A 13900-nucleotide genomic window follows, 5' to 3' on the forward strand; every position below is an offset into this window, starting at 1 on the left:
CCACATCCTCATTAACACTTTTCATTTCTAGTCTTTTTTGATGACCGTCATTCTAACAGGTGTGAAGTGATACCTCATATTTTTGCATTGCATTTCCCTGATGAAATGTTGAGCATCCCTGAGTCATGTTGAGCATGCATCTTCTGATGTACCTACTGGCCATCTGTGTGTCTTTGGAAAAATGTTTATTTAGATCCTCTGCCCATTTTTTAATCAGATTTTTTGGGGGGCTATTGAGTTGTATGATTTCTTTATATATTTTGGATATACAGGAGGTTGCCTTTTTATTTTGTTGATTTCCTTTGCTGTGCAGAAGCTTTTTTTTTTATTGTTGTTAATCACCATATATTACATCATTAGTTTTTGATGTGGTGTTCCATGATTCATTGTTTGTTCTTAACACCCAGTGCTCCATGCAGAATGTGCCCTCTTTAATACCCATCACCAGGCTAACCCATCCCCCTACCTCCTCCCCTCTAGAACCCTCAGTTTGTTTTTCAGAGTCCATCATCTCTCATGGTTCGTCTCCCCCTCTGACTTACTCCCCTTTATTCTTCCTCTCCTGCTATTTTCTTCTTTTTCTTTTTTCTTAAAATATGTTGCATTATTTGTTTCAGAAGTACAGATCTGTGATTCAACAGTCTTGCACAATTCACAGCGCTCACCGTAGCACATACCCTCCCCAATGTCTATCACCCAGCCACCCCATCCCTCCCACCCCCAACCACTCCAGTAACACTCAGTTTGTTTCCTGAGATTAAGAATTCCTCATATCAGTGAGGTCATATGATACATGTCTTTCTCTGATTGACTTATTTCACTCAGCATAACACCCTCCAGTTCCATCCACGTCGTTGCAAATGGCAAGATCTCATTCCTTTTGATGGCTGCAGAATATTCCATTGTGTATATATACCACATCTTCTTTATCCATTCATCCGTCAATGGACATCTTGGCTCTTTCCACAGTTTGGCTATTGTGGACATTGCTGCTATAAACATTGGGGTGCACGTACCCCTTCGGGTCCCTACATTTGTATCTTTGTGGTAAATACCCAGCAGTTGTGCAGAAGCTTTTTTAGTTTCATGTAGTCTCACTTTATTTTTGCTTTTGTTACCTTTGTTTTTGGTGTCAGATCCAAAAAAAATCATTCCCAAGATGGTATCAAGAAGCTTACTGCCAGTATTTTCTTCTAGCAGCTTTATAGTTTTATTACATTCAAGTTTTTTAAAGATTTTTTATTCATTTTTTATTTGAGAGAGAGAGAGAACATGAACAGGGGGAGGAGCAAAAGGGAGAGGGAGAAGCAGACTCCCTGCTGAGCAGGGAGCCTGACACAGGGCTCAATCTCAGGACCCTGGGATCGCGACTTGAGCCAAAGGCAGGCACTTAACCAAGTGAACCACCCAGGTGCCCCATATTCAAGTTTTTAACACATTTTGAGTTGATTTTTGTGTATTGTATAAGACAGTGGTCCAGTTTCATTCTTTTGCATATGGGCTGTCAGTTTTTCCAATACCATTTATTGAAGAGACTATCCTTTCTCCATTTTATGTCCTTGGCTCCTTTGTCCTACGTCAGTTAACCATATATGCATGGGTTTATTTCTGGGCTCTCTATTCTGTTTCATTGATCTGTGTGTCTGTTATTATGCCAATACCACACTGTTTTGATTACTGTAGTTTTGTAGTATATTTTGAAATCAAGTAGTGTAATGTCTCCTGCTTTTTTCTCATTGCTCAATATTGTTTTGGCTATTTGTGGTCTTTTGTCATTCCATACAAATTTTAGGACTATTTGTTCTCTTTCTGTAAAAAATGCTATTGGAATTTTTATAGGGATTGCACTGAATCTGTAGATTGCTTTGAGTAATATTAACAATGTTAATTCTTCCAATCCATGAACGTGAACTGTCTTTGCATTTATGTGTGTCTTCTTCCCAGATATTATATTCTTTTGGATGTAGCTGTAAATGGGGTTGTTAATTTACCTTTCTGCTACTTCCTATTGATTTTTGTATCCTGCAACTATACAGAGTTTATTAATCCTAACAGGTTTTTGGTGGAGTCTTTAGGGTTTTCTGTATATGTCATTTCAGAGTTAACAGTTTTACTTCTTCCCCTTCCAGTTTGGATCCTTTTATTTCTTTTTCTTGCTTAATTGCTCTGGCTAGGGCTTCCAGTACTATCTTGAATAAAAATGGTGAGAGTGGGTATTTTTGTCTTGTTTCAGATCTTATAAGTTTTTGGGCTTGTCATATATGGCCTTTATTATATAATAAATCCCTCTGTACCCACTTTATTTTTTTAAAAGATTTCATTTATTTATTTGACAGAGAGAGAGATAGCGAGAGCAGGAACACAAGCAGGGGGAGTGGGAGAGGGAGAAGCAGGCTTCCTGCCGAGCAGGGAGCCCAGTGTGGGACTCGATCCCAGGACCCTGGGCTCATGACCTGAGCCAAAGGCAGACACTTAATGACTGAGCCACCCAGGTGCCCCCCTCTGTACCCACTTTATTGAGAGTTTTTATCATACATGAATGTTGAATTTTATCCAGTGCTTTTTCTACATCTATTGATAGGACCATGTGATTTTTATCCTTCATTTCATTAATGTGGTGCATTGCATTGACTGATTTGCAGTACGTTGAGCCTTCTTTGCATCCCTGGAATAATTCCCACTTTATCATGGTGTATGATCCTTTTAATGTATTGTTGAATTTGAGTTGCTAATATTTTGTTGAGGATTTTTGAATATATGTTCATCAGAAATATTGGCCTGTAATTTTCTTGTGATGTCCTTGTTTTATTATCAGGGTAATACTGGCCTCGTAAAATGGGTTTGGAAGTATTCCCTAATCTTCTATTTTTTTTGGAAGAGTTTGAAAAGGATTAGTATTCTTTTTTTTTTTAAGATTTTATTTATTATTTATTTATTTATTTGAGAGAGAGCAAGCGAGTACAAGCCGGGGGAGCAGGTAGGGGAGATGGAGGCTTCCCACTGAGCAGGGAACTCAATGTGGGGCTCAATCCCAGGACCCCAAGACTATGACCTGAGCCAAAGGTAGATGCTTAACCAACTGAGCCACCCAGGTGCCCCAGCATTAATTCTTTTTCAATGTTTGGTATTATTCACTAGTGAACCCATTTGGTCCTGGACTTTCATTTGGTTGGAGGTTTTGAATACTGATTCAGTCTCCTTACAAGTATTCAGTCTCTTCACATTTTCTATTTCTTCATGGTTCAATCTTCGGATATTCTATGTTTCTAGGAATTTATCCCCTCTGGTTGCCAAATTTGTTGATGTATAATTGTTCATAGTAGCCTTTTATGATCGTTTGTATTTCTTTTTTTTTAAACAATCTTTTTTTTTTAAGATTTTATTTATTAATTTGACAGAGAGAGAGAGTGAGAGCAGGAACACAAGCAGGGGGAGTGGGAGAGGGAGAAGCAGGCCTCCCACTGAGCAGGGAGCCTGATGTGGGACTCAGTCCCAGGACCCTGGGATCATGACCTGAGCTGAAGGCAGACGCTTAACAACTGAGCCACCCAGGCGCCCTGATCGTTTGTATTTCTGTGGTATTGGTTGTAACTATTATCACTTTCAGTCTGTGCATATCATTACATATAATGTGTCTCACTTTAGGCAGCATATAGATGGGTCTTGTTTTCTTTCCCTTTCTGCCATTCTGTCTTTTAATTACAGAATGTATTTCATTTACATTTAAAGTAATTATTTTGAGTCCTGTCTTCTTCCTTACCTTGTGAGTCTAGCTAAAGGTTTGTCAATTTTGTTTTTGCAAAGAACCAGCTCTTAGTTTCATTTATGTTTTCTAATTTTTTAGTCTCAGTTTCATTTTTTTCCACTCTAATCTTTGGTATTTCCTTCATTCTACTAACTTTGGGCTCCATTTGTTCTTTTTCTAATTCCTTGAGGTGTTGTTAGTTTATTTGAATTTTTTTTTTCTTTATGTAGGCATTTTATCACTATGAATTTCCCTCTTAAAACTGCTTTTGCTGTATCCCATAAGTTTTTGGTGTGTTGTTTTTCATTTTTATATTTGTCTCAAAGCATTTTTTGCTTTCTTTTGATTTCTTCTTTGACCCATTGATTGTTCAATAGCATATTATTAATCTCCACGCATTTGTGAATTTCTTGGTTTTTCTAATAGTTGGTCTAGTTTCATACAATTATGGTCAGGAAAGATGCTTGAGGAGTGCCTGGGTAGCTCAGTCAGCTGAGCATCCGATTCTTAGTTTTGGCTCAGGTCATGATCTCAGCAGGGAGTCTGCTTGAAGATTCTGTTCCTCTGCCCCTCCCCCCTACTTGCTTACTTGCTCACTCACACTCTCTAAAATAATTCTTTTTTAAAACAAGAAAAGATGCTTGATGATATTATTTCAATCTTAAGTTTATTGAGACTTGTTTTGTGACCTAACATGATGGAAGATGTTCCCTGTACACCTGAGAAGAATGTTTATTCTTTTACTTTTGGATGAAATAATAGGTATATATCTGTTAAGTCTTTCTTATTTAACATGTCATTTAAAGTCAATGTTTCCATATTGATTTTCTTTCTGGATGATCTATCCACTGATGAAAGTGGGATACTAAAGTCCCCTATTCTTATTTTATTGCTGTTTCTCCATTTTAGGTCTGGTAATACTTGCTTCGTGCATTTAGGTGTTGCTGTATTTTGAGTGCATAAATACTTAGGAATATGTCCTCTTGTTGTATTGACCCTTTTATATCATTATGCAATGCTCTTTGTCTTTTATTACAGTCTTTGTTTTAAGGTCTTTTGTCTAAAGTAAGTATAGCTACTCCAGCTTTCTTTTGGTATCCATTTGCATGGAATATCTTTTTCCATCCCTTTACTTTTATTCTGTGCATGTCCTTACATCTAAAGTGTCTCTCAGGGGCGCCTGGGTGGCTCAGTTGGTTAAGCAACTGCCTTCAGCTCAGGTCATGATCTCAGGGTCCTGGGATCGAGCCCCACATCGGGCTTCCTGCTCGGCGGGAAGCCTGCTTCTCCCTTTCCCACTCTCCCTGCTTGTGTTCCCTCTCTCACTGTCTCTCTCTGTGTCAAATAAATAAAATCTTTAAAAAAAAAAATAAAGTGTCTCTCAGGGGGGACTGGGTGGCTCAGTCGGTTGAATGTCTGCCTTCGGCCCAGGTCATAATCCCAGGTCCTGGGATTGAGCCCTGACTGGGCTCCTTGCTCAGCAGGAGCCTGCTTCTCCCTCTGCCTCTGCCTGCTGCTTCCCTTGCTTGCTCTCTCTGTCAAATAAATAAAGTCTTTAAAAAATAACAAAAATAATAATAAAGTGTCTCTCTTTAGGCAGCATATGGATAGGTCTTGTTTTCTTATCCATTCAGCCATTCATCTTTTCATTAGGGAATGTATCCCATTTATATTTAAATTATCGACAAGTATACTGCCATCTTAATTGTTTTCTTGCTGTTTTGTAGTTTCTCTTTCCTTTTTTCTTTTCATGCTCTCTTCCTGTGTGATTTGATGAATTTCTTTAGTGATATGCTTAGATTCCTCTCTATCTTTTATGTATCTACCAAGGTTATTGCTCTGTAATCACCATGTGGCTTCCATATAACAGCTGATACTAAAAACAGTCTATTTTAAATTATAATAAGTTTGAACAGATTCTAAAGCTCTACATTTTTACTCTGCCCCCTACATTTTATGTTTTTGATATCACATTTTATTTCTTTTTATCTTGTGTTTCTCATGACTAATAATTTATAGTTCTTTTTACTACGTTTGTCTTTTAATCCATCACTTTTACTGTATATTTACCTTTACCAGAGAGACTTCTATTTTGTTTTCTTGTTACTAATTAGCATCTTTTCTTTTCAGCTTAAGAGTAGTCTCTTTAACATTTCTTGTAAGGCTGGTTTAGCTGTGATGAACTCTTTAGTTTTGCTTGTTTGGAAAACTCCATCTCTCCTTCAATTCTGAATGACAACTTTGTCAAGTAGAGTAATACTGATGGAAATTTCTATCAGCACCTAAATATATTATGCCACTCTCTTCTGGCCTGCAAAGTTTCTCCTGAAAAGTCTGCTGGTAGTCTAATGGGGGCTCCTCTGTACATAACAAGTCATTTTCCTCTTGCTGCTTTTAAGATTCTCTCCTTGTCTTTAACTTTTGACACTTTAATTATAATGTTCTTGGTGTGGGCTTTGTTGGATTCCTAGTATTCAGAACTCTTTCGGTTTCCTGGATCTGGGTGTCTGTTTCCTTCCCCATGTTTTGGAAATTTTTAGCCATTGTTTCTTCAAATAAGTTGTCTTCCCCTTTCTCTCTTTCTTCTCCTTTTGGAAGCCCCATAATATGAATACTGATTCACTTAATATTGTCCCATAAGTCCCTTAAGCTATCTTCACATTTTTACATTCTTTTTTCCCTTGGCTATTCTGATTGAGTTCCACTGCCCTGTATTCAAGTTTACTGATCCTTTCTTCTGCTTTATCTAGTCTTGTTATCAAATCCTCTCATGTGTTTTTCACTTCAGTTATTGTATTCTTCTGCTCTTTGACTTCTGTTTGGTACATTCTTATATTTTCCATCTCTTTGAGTTCTCACTGGGTTCATTCATTCATCTCCCAAGTTCGGTGGGCATCTTTGTGACCATTATTTTGAACTCTTTATTAGGTAAATCACTCTTATTAAGGATTTTTTTCTGAGGTTTTTATCTTGCTTTTAGTTCAGAACATATTTTTCTGTTTCTTCATTTTGCTTGACTCTGTGTTGGTTTCTGTGCATTAGATAAAATGGTCACTTTTCCAAGTCTTGAATAGCAGCCTCATGTAGTAGTGAATCTTATTGTTCAACCCTGCCCTAGCTGTTGTCTCTTAAACCTTTCAGTTGTCCAAGCATCCTGTTTTATTTTAAACAGCTCCCAGTAGTTGAGGTTGTGCCAAGAGCTATCAGTGTCCCAAAGGGGAGGCTCTCAGGACCTAAATGTAGGCTTGTCATCTTTTTAAAGTATGCACATATATATATACAATCCTATGGAACCACAAACATAAGCCCCACTGACATCAATGCTAAGGAATTTGGAAGTGTCTCCTGGGCAGCAGTCCCCAAAATTGGGGCACCATGCAAGTGCATACAGTCCTTTCTAAAAGATACCAGCAAGCTGGAGCAAGACAAAGGGAGAGCACAAAGATGGCATCCACTGGCCTCCATTCCATGAAAATAACTCCATAAGCTTCTAGATATGTGCCAAACCTGAAACCTGCCTTTTGGGCTAAAATTCCAACACAAGCATATAGGTCTCTTTCACAGAAAGCCTGGGGACTTTCATGTCTGTGTGGTACCCTGGGTATAGTAGCCTGTCAAAAACTGTGTCTCCTACTGTTACAGTCCCATGGGGCCCAGGAACACAAGCCCTCCTGGCCACGAGAGCCAGCTCATCAGTGAGTGTCCCCTGGGTGGCAACTGCACATACCAGGAAGGGCTCCAGACATAAAAACAGGGGCAACAGATGTGTGTAAAATCTCCCTCCAGGAGATACTGGCACTCTGTAGTGCAGCAAAGAGGGGAAAGTGAAGATGGTATCCACTAGCCTTTGTCCCCATAGAGTACCCCAGCAGGGGTCATGATCTCAAGGTCGTGAGAGCAAGCCCTACATGGGGCTCCATGTTACACATCCCTAGATGTGTGTTAAATTAGATGCCTGCCCCTAGACCAAGGCTTTAAGATAAGGAAATGAGTCTCTTTCACAGAAAGTCTGGGTGCCCATTGGCTGCTTCTGCACTGGTTCCTGGGGTGGGTGAGTCCAAGCACACAAGTCCTTTAAGAGCCATTTCTCACTTCACTATAGCCTTGTGGGTCTCATGGACACAAGCTCTGTTGGTTTCCAAAGCTAGATGTTTTAGGGAGTCATCTTTTAGTTGCAGGTCTTAAAAGTTATGTGGCTCAGTGTGAGATTCAAACCCTTCACTCCTTGGAAGAAGTTCAGGTTTTAAGTTCCCTTCCTGATTGCGTGTCACCGTGACAGAGGTGGGAGTTATAGTGAGATTGTGTCTCAGCCTGTCCTACCGACATAGATGTGGGGTTTTTCTTGTTTGCCCAGTGTATAGGAGTCAGCTAGTTTTAAGGGTTCTTTTCAGAGGAAATTGCTCCATATATAGCTGTCAGTTTGGTGTATCTGTGGGAAGATGTCAGCTCAGGATCTTCTTACATCATCATCTTGAATCAGAGCTCTGAAATTAATATCATGAAGAGGTACCTACACTCCCATGTTCATTGCAGCATTATTCACAGTAGCCAAGATATGGAATCACCCTAAATGTCCCTCAGTGAATAAATGGATAAAGTATGTTCTGTGTGTACACACACAATGGAATATTATTCACCCTTTAAAAAGAAAGAAATCCTGTCATTTGCAGTGATGTGCATGAACCTGGAGTACATCATGCTAAGTGAAATAAGGCAAGCACAGAGAGACAAATATTGCATGATCTCACTTATATGTAGAATCTAAAAATAGTCAAACACAAACAGGCATAGAGTAGAATTTTGGTTAGCAGGGGCTGAGGGGAGAAGGAAATGGGGAAGTGCTAGTCAAAGGGTACAAAGTTGCAGTTAGGATGAAACATACAACATGGTGACTATAGTTAATAATACTGTCCTGAATACTGGAAATTTTCTAAGGGAGTAGATTTCAGGTCTTCTCATCCCCTTTCCCCCCAGAAATGCTAAGTGAGAAGATGGTATGTTAAGTGGTTTTACTGTCATAATTGTTTCACTATATATTATCTCATTGTACATCTTAAATACAATTTTTACTTAAAATGTTAAAAAAATTATAAAAAAATTTTAGCCACAGTAAAAATGTAGAGAAACATTAACTGCAATTATGTATCTTATTTAACCCAATATATGTGAAATGTTATTTGAACATGTAATCAATATAAAAATATTGTTTTACTTTTTTCATATTAAGTCTTCAAAATCTATTATGTATTTGCAGTTAAAGATACCTCAAATTGGACTAGTCAGGGTGCCTGGGTGGCTCAGTCGGTTAAGCCTCTGCCTTTGGAAGCTCAGGTCATGATCCCAGAATCCTGGGATTGAGTCCCACACAGGGCTCCCTGCTCAGTGGGGAATCTGCTTCTCCCTCCTCCTTTGCCCATCCCCCCTGCTCATGCTCTCTTTCTCACTGTCTCTCAAATAAATAAAATCTTTAAAAACAAAATTGGACTAGCCATATGTGGATAGTGGCTACCATATTTGACCATGCAGATGTGAATAACAGGAGTTCCAGAAAAAGAATGGATAAGGGTAAAAAGAGGCAGGGAAGAAATGATAAATTTAAGATTTCCAAGAACTAAGGGAGAGTAGTTTCCAAATTGAGCAGGCTCTCAGAAAGCCCAATAAAATAGATAAATTAGACCCAGACCAGGATACTTCATCATGATATTTTGAAACACCAGAGACCCAGAGAAACATTTATAGGCTTTAAAGAAAAAAAAAAAAAAAAACAGGTTATTACAGTCAAAGAATCAGATATCAGCATGGCTTTAGACTTTTCAAAAACAATGGATAGATAGGAGACAGCGAATCATTGCCTTTAAAGTTCTGAAGGAAAAGCATCACTAAGGTATCATTCTATAACTATGAACCAAGTTAGGAGGTAGATATGAACCAAGTTAGGAACCAAGATAGAAGGTAGATAAAAGATATTTTCAACTATCCAAGATCTCAAAAAAGTTACCTGCCATGCTCCCTTTTTCAGGAAGCTACTGAAAGGTGTGTTACACCAAACAAAGTCAACCAAGAATGAGGAAAGTGTGAAATACAAGAAATGGGAGAAAGCTGAAAGGAATCCCTGGGATGAAACTGTGAACCCAACCTAGAGGGCAAGAAGTCCAGGCTAGAGTAGGTCAGAAGGAAGCAAAAAAGAATTCATCAAGAAAATCCAGTTGATAGAACCCTGATGAGACTAATTGTGATGTAGAAAATTGGCAGATATGGGCGTTAAATAGTAACATGTACACAGAAATCTAAGCAAATAAGAGATAAAGAAAAATAAAAAGTTATAAACTCTGAATGTTAAGTAATTTATATTAAGAGGTCCAGAAGGGCATGTAGGTAAAGTGGAATGAGAGGTAAAAGAGCTAAAACCTCATCTTTCATAGTATGAAAATAATATACAGTTCTTAAAACTGAAATGTAAGGAAGAAGTAATATAGGCATCTTATCTGAAAATATGAAGATAAAAAAATAATCAGGTGTTAAAAGTAGCTGATTTTGGGGAAGGGAAGAAGGGATCTGCCAGTTTTTCTAACAAATTTTGTAAAACTGTGTTTCTCTAAGTCTCAAGTATATATACACATACCTAACTTATTTTAAAAGAAACATGGGCGGTAATAAATCTGGGTGAATAAAGGACCTTTACCAGGCCATTGCTAATGAGTATCCTTATCTCCTAGCATTGAGTATTGGTTCCGCTGCATGGATGTGGATGGGGATGGTGTACTCTCCATGTATGAGCTAGAATACTTCTATGAAGAGCAGTGTGAACGGATGGAAGCCATGGGCATTGAGCCCTTGCCATTCCATGATTTGCTCTGCCAGATGCTTGACCTGGTGAAGCCAGCCACTGATGGTAAGATTGAGTAAAAGGCCATTTGCACTTTTCACCTACGTAACAGAGTGGGGCATTTAATCCTGGATTGTCCTAAATTATTTAACTTCCAGAGTCTTCCATACTGGCTTCCCAAATACAGAAATATCTAAATTTCTCCTTTACTATTAGTGTGGAACCAACAATCGATGGCAAATCCTATTTAAGAAATTTTTCCATAGAGGGGCGCCTGGGTGGCTCAATTTTTCCATAGAGGGGAGCCTGGGTGGCTCAGTTGGTTAAGCATCCAGCTCTTGATTTCAGCTCAGGTCATGATCTCAAGGTCGTGAGAGCAAGCCCTACATGGGGCTCCATGTTCAGCGGAGTCTGCTTGAGATTCTCTCTCCTTCCTGTGCCCCGGCCCACTGCACTCTCAAATAAATAAGTAAATCTTTAATTAAAAAAAAAAAAATTGTCCCTAGGAACAGAAAGCAGATTAGTGATTGCCCAGGGCTTGGGGTAAGGGGAGTTGGGGAAGGTCTGCTTGATGGGTACGGAGTTTCCTTTTGAGGTGAAGAAATGTTATGGAATGCAATAGTAGTGGTGGTTACACAACATTGTGAATGTACTAAAAGCCATGAATTATACACTAAAATGGTTAAAATGGTGAATTTTATGTCAGCTTTACCTCAAAAAAATGGGATCTTGTATAATAAAATTAGCATATACATATACTTTTAAACTTCAGTAAAAGATTTTTTTCATTTGCCAAAGCACTTCTTGAAATTTACTAGATTTTTTTTTTTTTTACGTAGGCAAAATAACGCTACGAGATCTGAAGAGATGCAGAATGGCACATATCTTTTATGACACTTTCTTTAATCTGGAGAAATACTTAGACCATGAACAGAGAGATCCCTTTGCGGTCCAGAAGGTACTGGTTTTAACTTCTGCTTGAGGGCTGCAGTATCAGGGGTTGTGTGCTACAGATAAAAATGATCTCTGCCTATAGGAATCTTGTGTTTAAAGAGGTAACATTTAAAACATTTCATCACATACTGAGAAGAGAAGAATGGACCTAGAGCACATCTCTCTCCACAACTAATCTTCACGTTTAGGTAACCTCCATCTGCCTATCATTGAGTGAACTGTATGGCCTGTGTACTTACATATATATTAGAAACTAGTTACAAAAGTTTGAAAAAAAAGTCCTTCCATATTTTAAAATAATATATCAATAGGCATATCTGTACTAGAAAGCATATTGGGGTTAACTAACTGTAAAACTTTTTTTAACAGGGATAACCATATCAGGAATATTAAAACCACCCATTTCCAGGATGACATGGTAAACAGCTTTCCCCATCATAATGAAAACTAGACATTCTCCATGATAGACAACCCTCAGATAATATACACATTTTTTCAAGTGTTAATGATTGTTGTGCATGACTATCACCGTGAAGTCATTCTATACCTGAGTAGAGATGAGCACCCTTCCCCATACACAAAAATCTGTGGACCCTCAAAAATCCCTGAACATCATATGGTCTATGTCCAAAAAGAGGGGGGGGGGGTGCAGAATATCAACACTTCCCTTCTATTCCCTTGTTTAAAAAGTAAAAATTATGTTGATAGAAAAGGACTGTTTCCATTGGTCCTACAGGAGTATAACTGCAGGAAACTTGCACAGTCTTTTCTTTTTCTTCCACATGTTGCCCTAAATAGTAGTAACAATACAAAGATCACCTTCTAAAAACAAATATTCTGCACCTGATCTTGGGGCATATCATGGCACATTATCACTAGCTTAAAGTCAGAATTATGTTTTATTGACTCAAAGGTGCCCATTATTTTATATACTTTTAAACAAGCAAACAAAAATTGCCATTATAAATCTAAGATGTGTGTCAGTTTCAAAGATGTTATAAGGATGTGGTAGGAGTTCTTAAAATGGATTAAATATCATAACACATTGTATGGTCAATATTTAGGTATTTGCATTCTTCTAGGTATAATTAACCTTACATCTGAGGGCAGTGCTAACTCATTTTAATCATGGAAAAACTATTTTACCTGGAATATATAATCCAAGATCCTGTCCATATTGTAGAAGGAAAAGAAAATGTATAGCCTTTCCCCCCTTCATTTCTTCTGTTTGTGTTATAAATTTTACTTTATAAGAGGTGACAGTATATCAAGATTTGTTCTGATCTGCAAAGAACATTTTTAGTCAGAAAGTGCTCAAGAAATTCCAGACACTGTGTTGAAGAGACATATGGTCAAATAAAGAAAAAAAGAACAAAAAGTAGCAATGAAGCAATTTGGGGAAGAAGGGCTGTTTCCAGATAGCACAGATGACATGGTATCTGAGCTGGCTTTTAAAGAAGCAGTAAAAATGTGTCAGAGGAAGGGATGGTATATTATTTCAGGTGGGCATTTGCAAAAACCACAAGTCACTCCAGATAGCTGCTACGCAAAGTGCCAGAGAGAAGGGCCCGGGGAAAGTTCTCTGATTATAAGGCAAAAGAATCTAGGCCTCAAGAATTAGCTGCCCAGGGGTTCACTATAATTTTGTGATTGGAGGCACAGAAATCACTTTAGGAGTGTTACTTTAGCACCTCTTTTTACACGTTAAGATGAACCATTTTTGGGTAGGTCATCACAAATGTTGTCTATAAAGAAGACCTATCTCCAATTCTTTGTCTTTGATTATTTTTGTTTCCTGTCCTCTTTGCAATCAGGATGTTGAGAATGAGGGGCCTGAGCCTTCTGACTGGGACAGGTTTGCAGCTGAGGAATATGAGACTCTTGTTGCAGAGGAATCTGCCCAAGCACAGTTCCAGGAAGGGTGAGTGAGTCTCCCTGGTTCTTGTAAAACTTTTTTTTAACAGGGGTAACCATATCAGGAATATTAAAACCACCCTAAAAAATCAAACTAGTAATCCTTATTTTTGAATATCATAAAAATGAGTGATTATAACCAACTTTAGTTGAAAGAATATTTTTCCCAGCAGTCTTCTCTTCCCTTCTTCACTAATTTCCTGAAAACTCTTCTCATGTCCCATTTCCTTTCATGGAGTTGTACTTTTCAGTGGAAGCTAAGATCATTGTGGAGTCATACTACAAGCCCTGTAAATACAGGATGAGGCTAAAAGAACTGAAGCTTTTTCAAATAATAAAGATGATCATGTTTAAAACAGATCTTTACCATATATGGTTTTGTGCATTCAACCCTGAACAAGAAGTTACTTCTACATGGAATTTATAATAGGGCATAATTCCATAAAGGGACCATGGTAAGA

The 13900-nt window shown here is 38.1% G+C and overlaps 1 protein-coding gene across 11 annotated transcripts in view; it reads left to right on the forward strand.

Annotated features, from left to right (window-relative positions):
- The window catches only part of PPP2R3A (protein phosphatase 2 regulatory subunit B''alpha), a 214392-nt gene that overhangs the window by 174984 nt on the left and 25508 nt on the right, over nt 1-13900 (forward strand). For all 11 annotated transcript variants that reach the window (XM_027587223.2, XM_027587224.2, XM_027587218.2 and 8 more), the window contains 3 exons: nt 10462-10637; nt 11411-11529; nt 13340-13446. In XM_027587223.2, the coding sequence (XP_027443024.1) occupies nt 10462-10637; nt 11411-11529; nt 13340-13446 (402 nt within the window). The remainder of the gene's footprint in view (nt 1-10461; nt 10638-11410; nt 11530-13339; nt 13447-13900) is intronic.

Source organism: Zalophus californianus, chromosome 1 (genome assembly GCF_009762305.2).
Source record: "Zalophus californianus isolate mZalCal1 chromosome 1, mZalCal1.pri.v2, whole genome shotgun sequence".
Classification (NCBI taxonomy): domain Eukaryota; kingdom Metazoa; phylum Chordata; class Mammalia; order Carnivora; family Otariidae; genus Zalophus; species Zalophus californianus.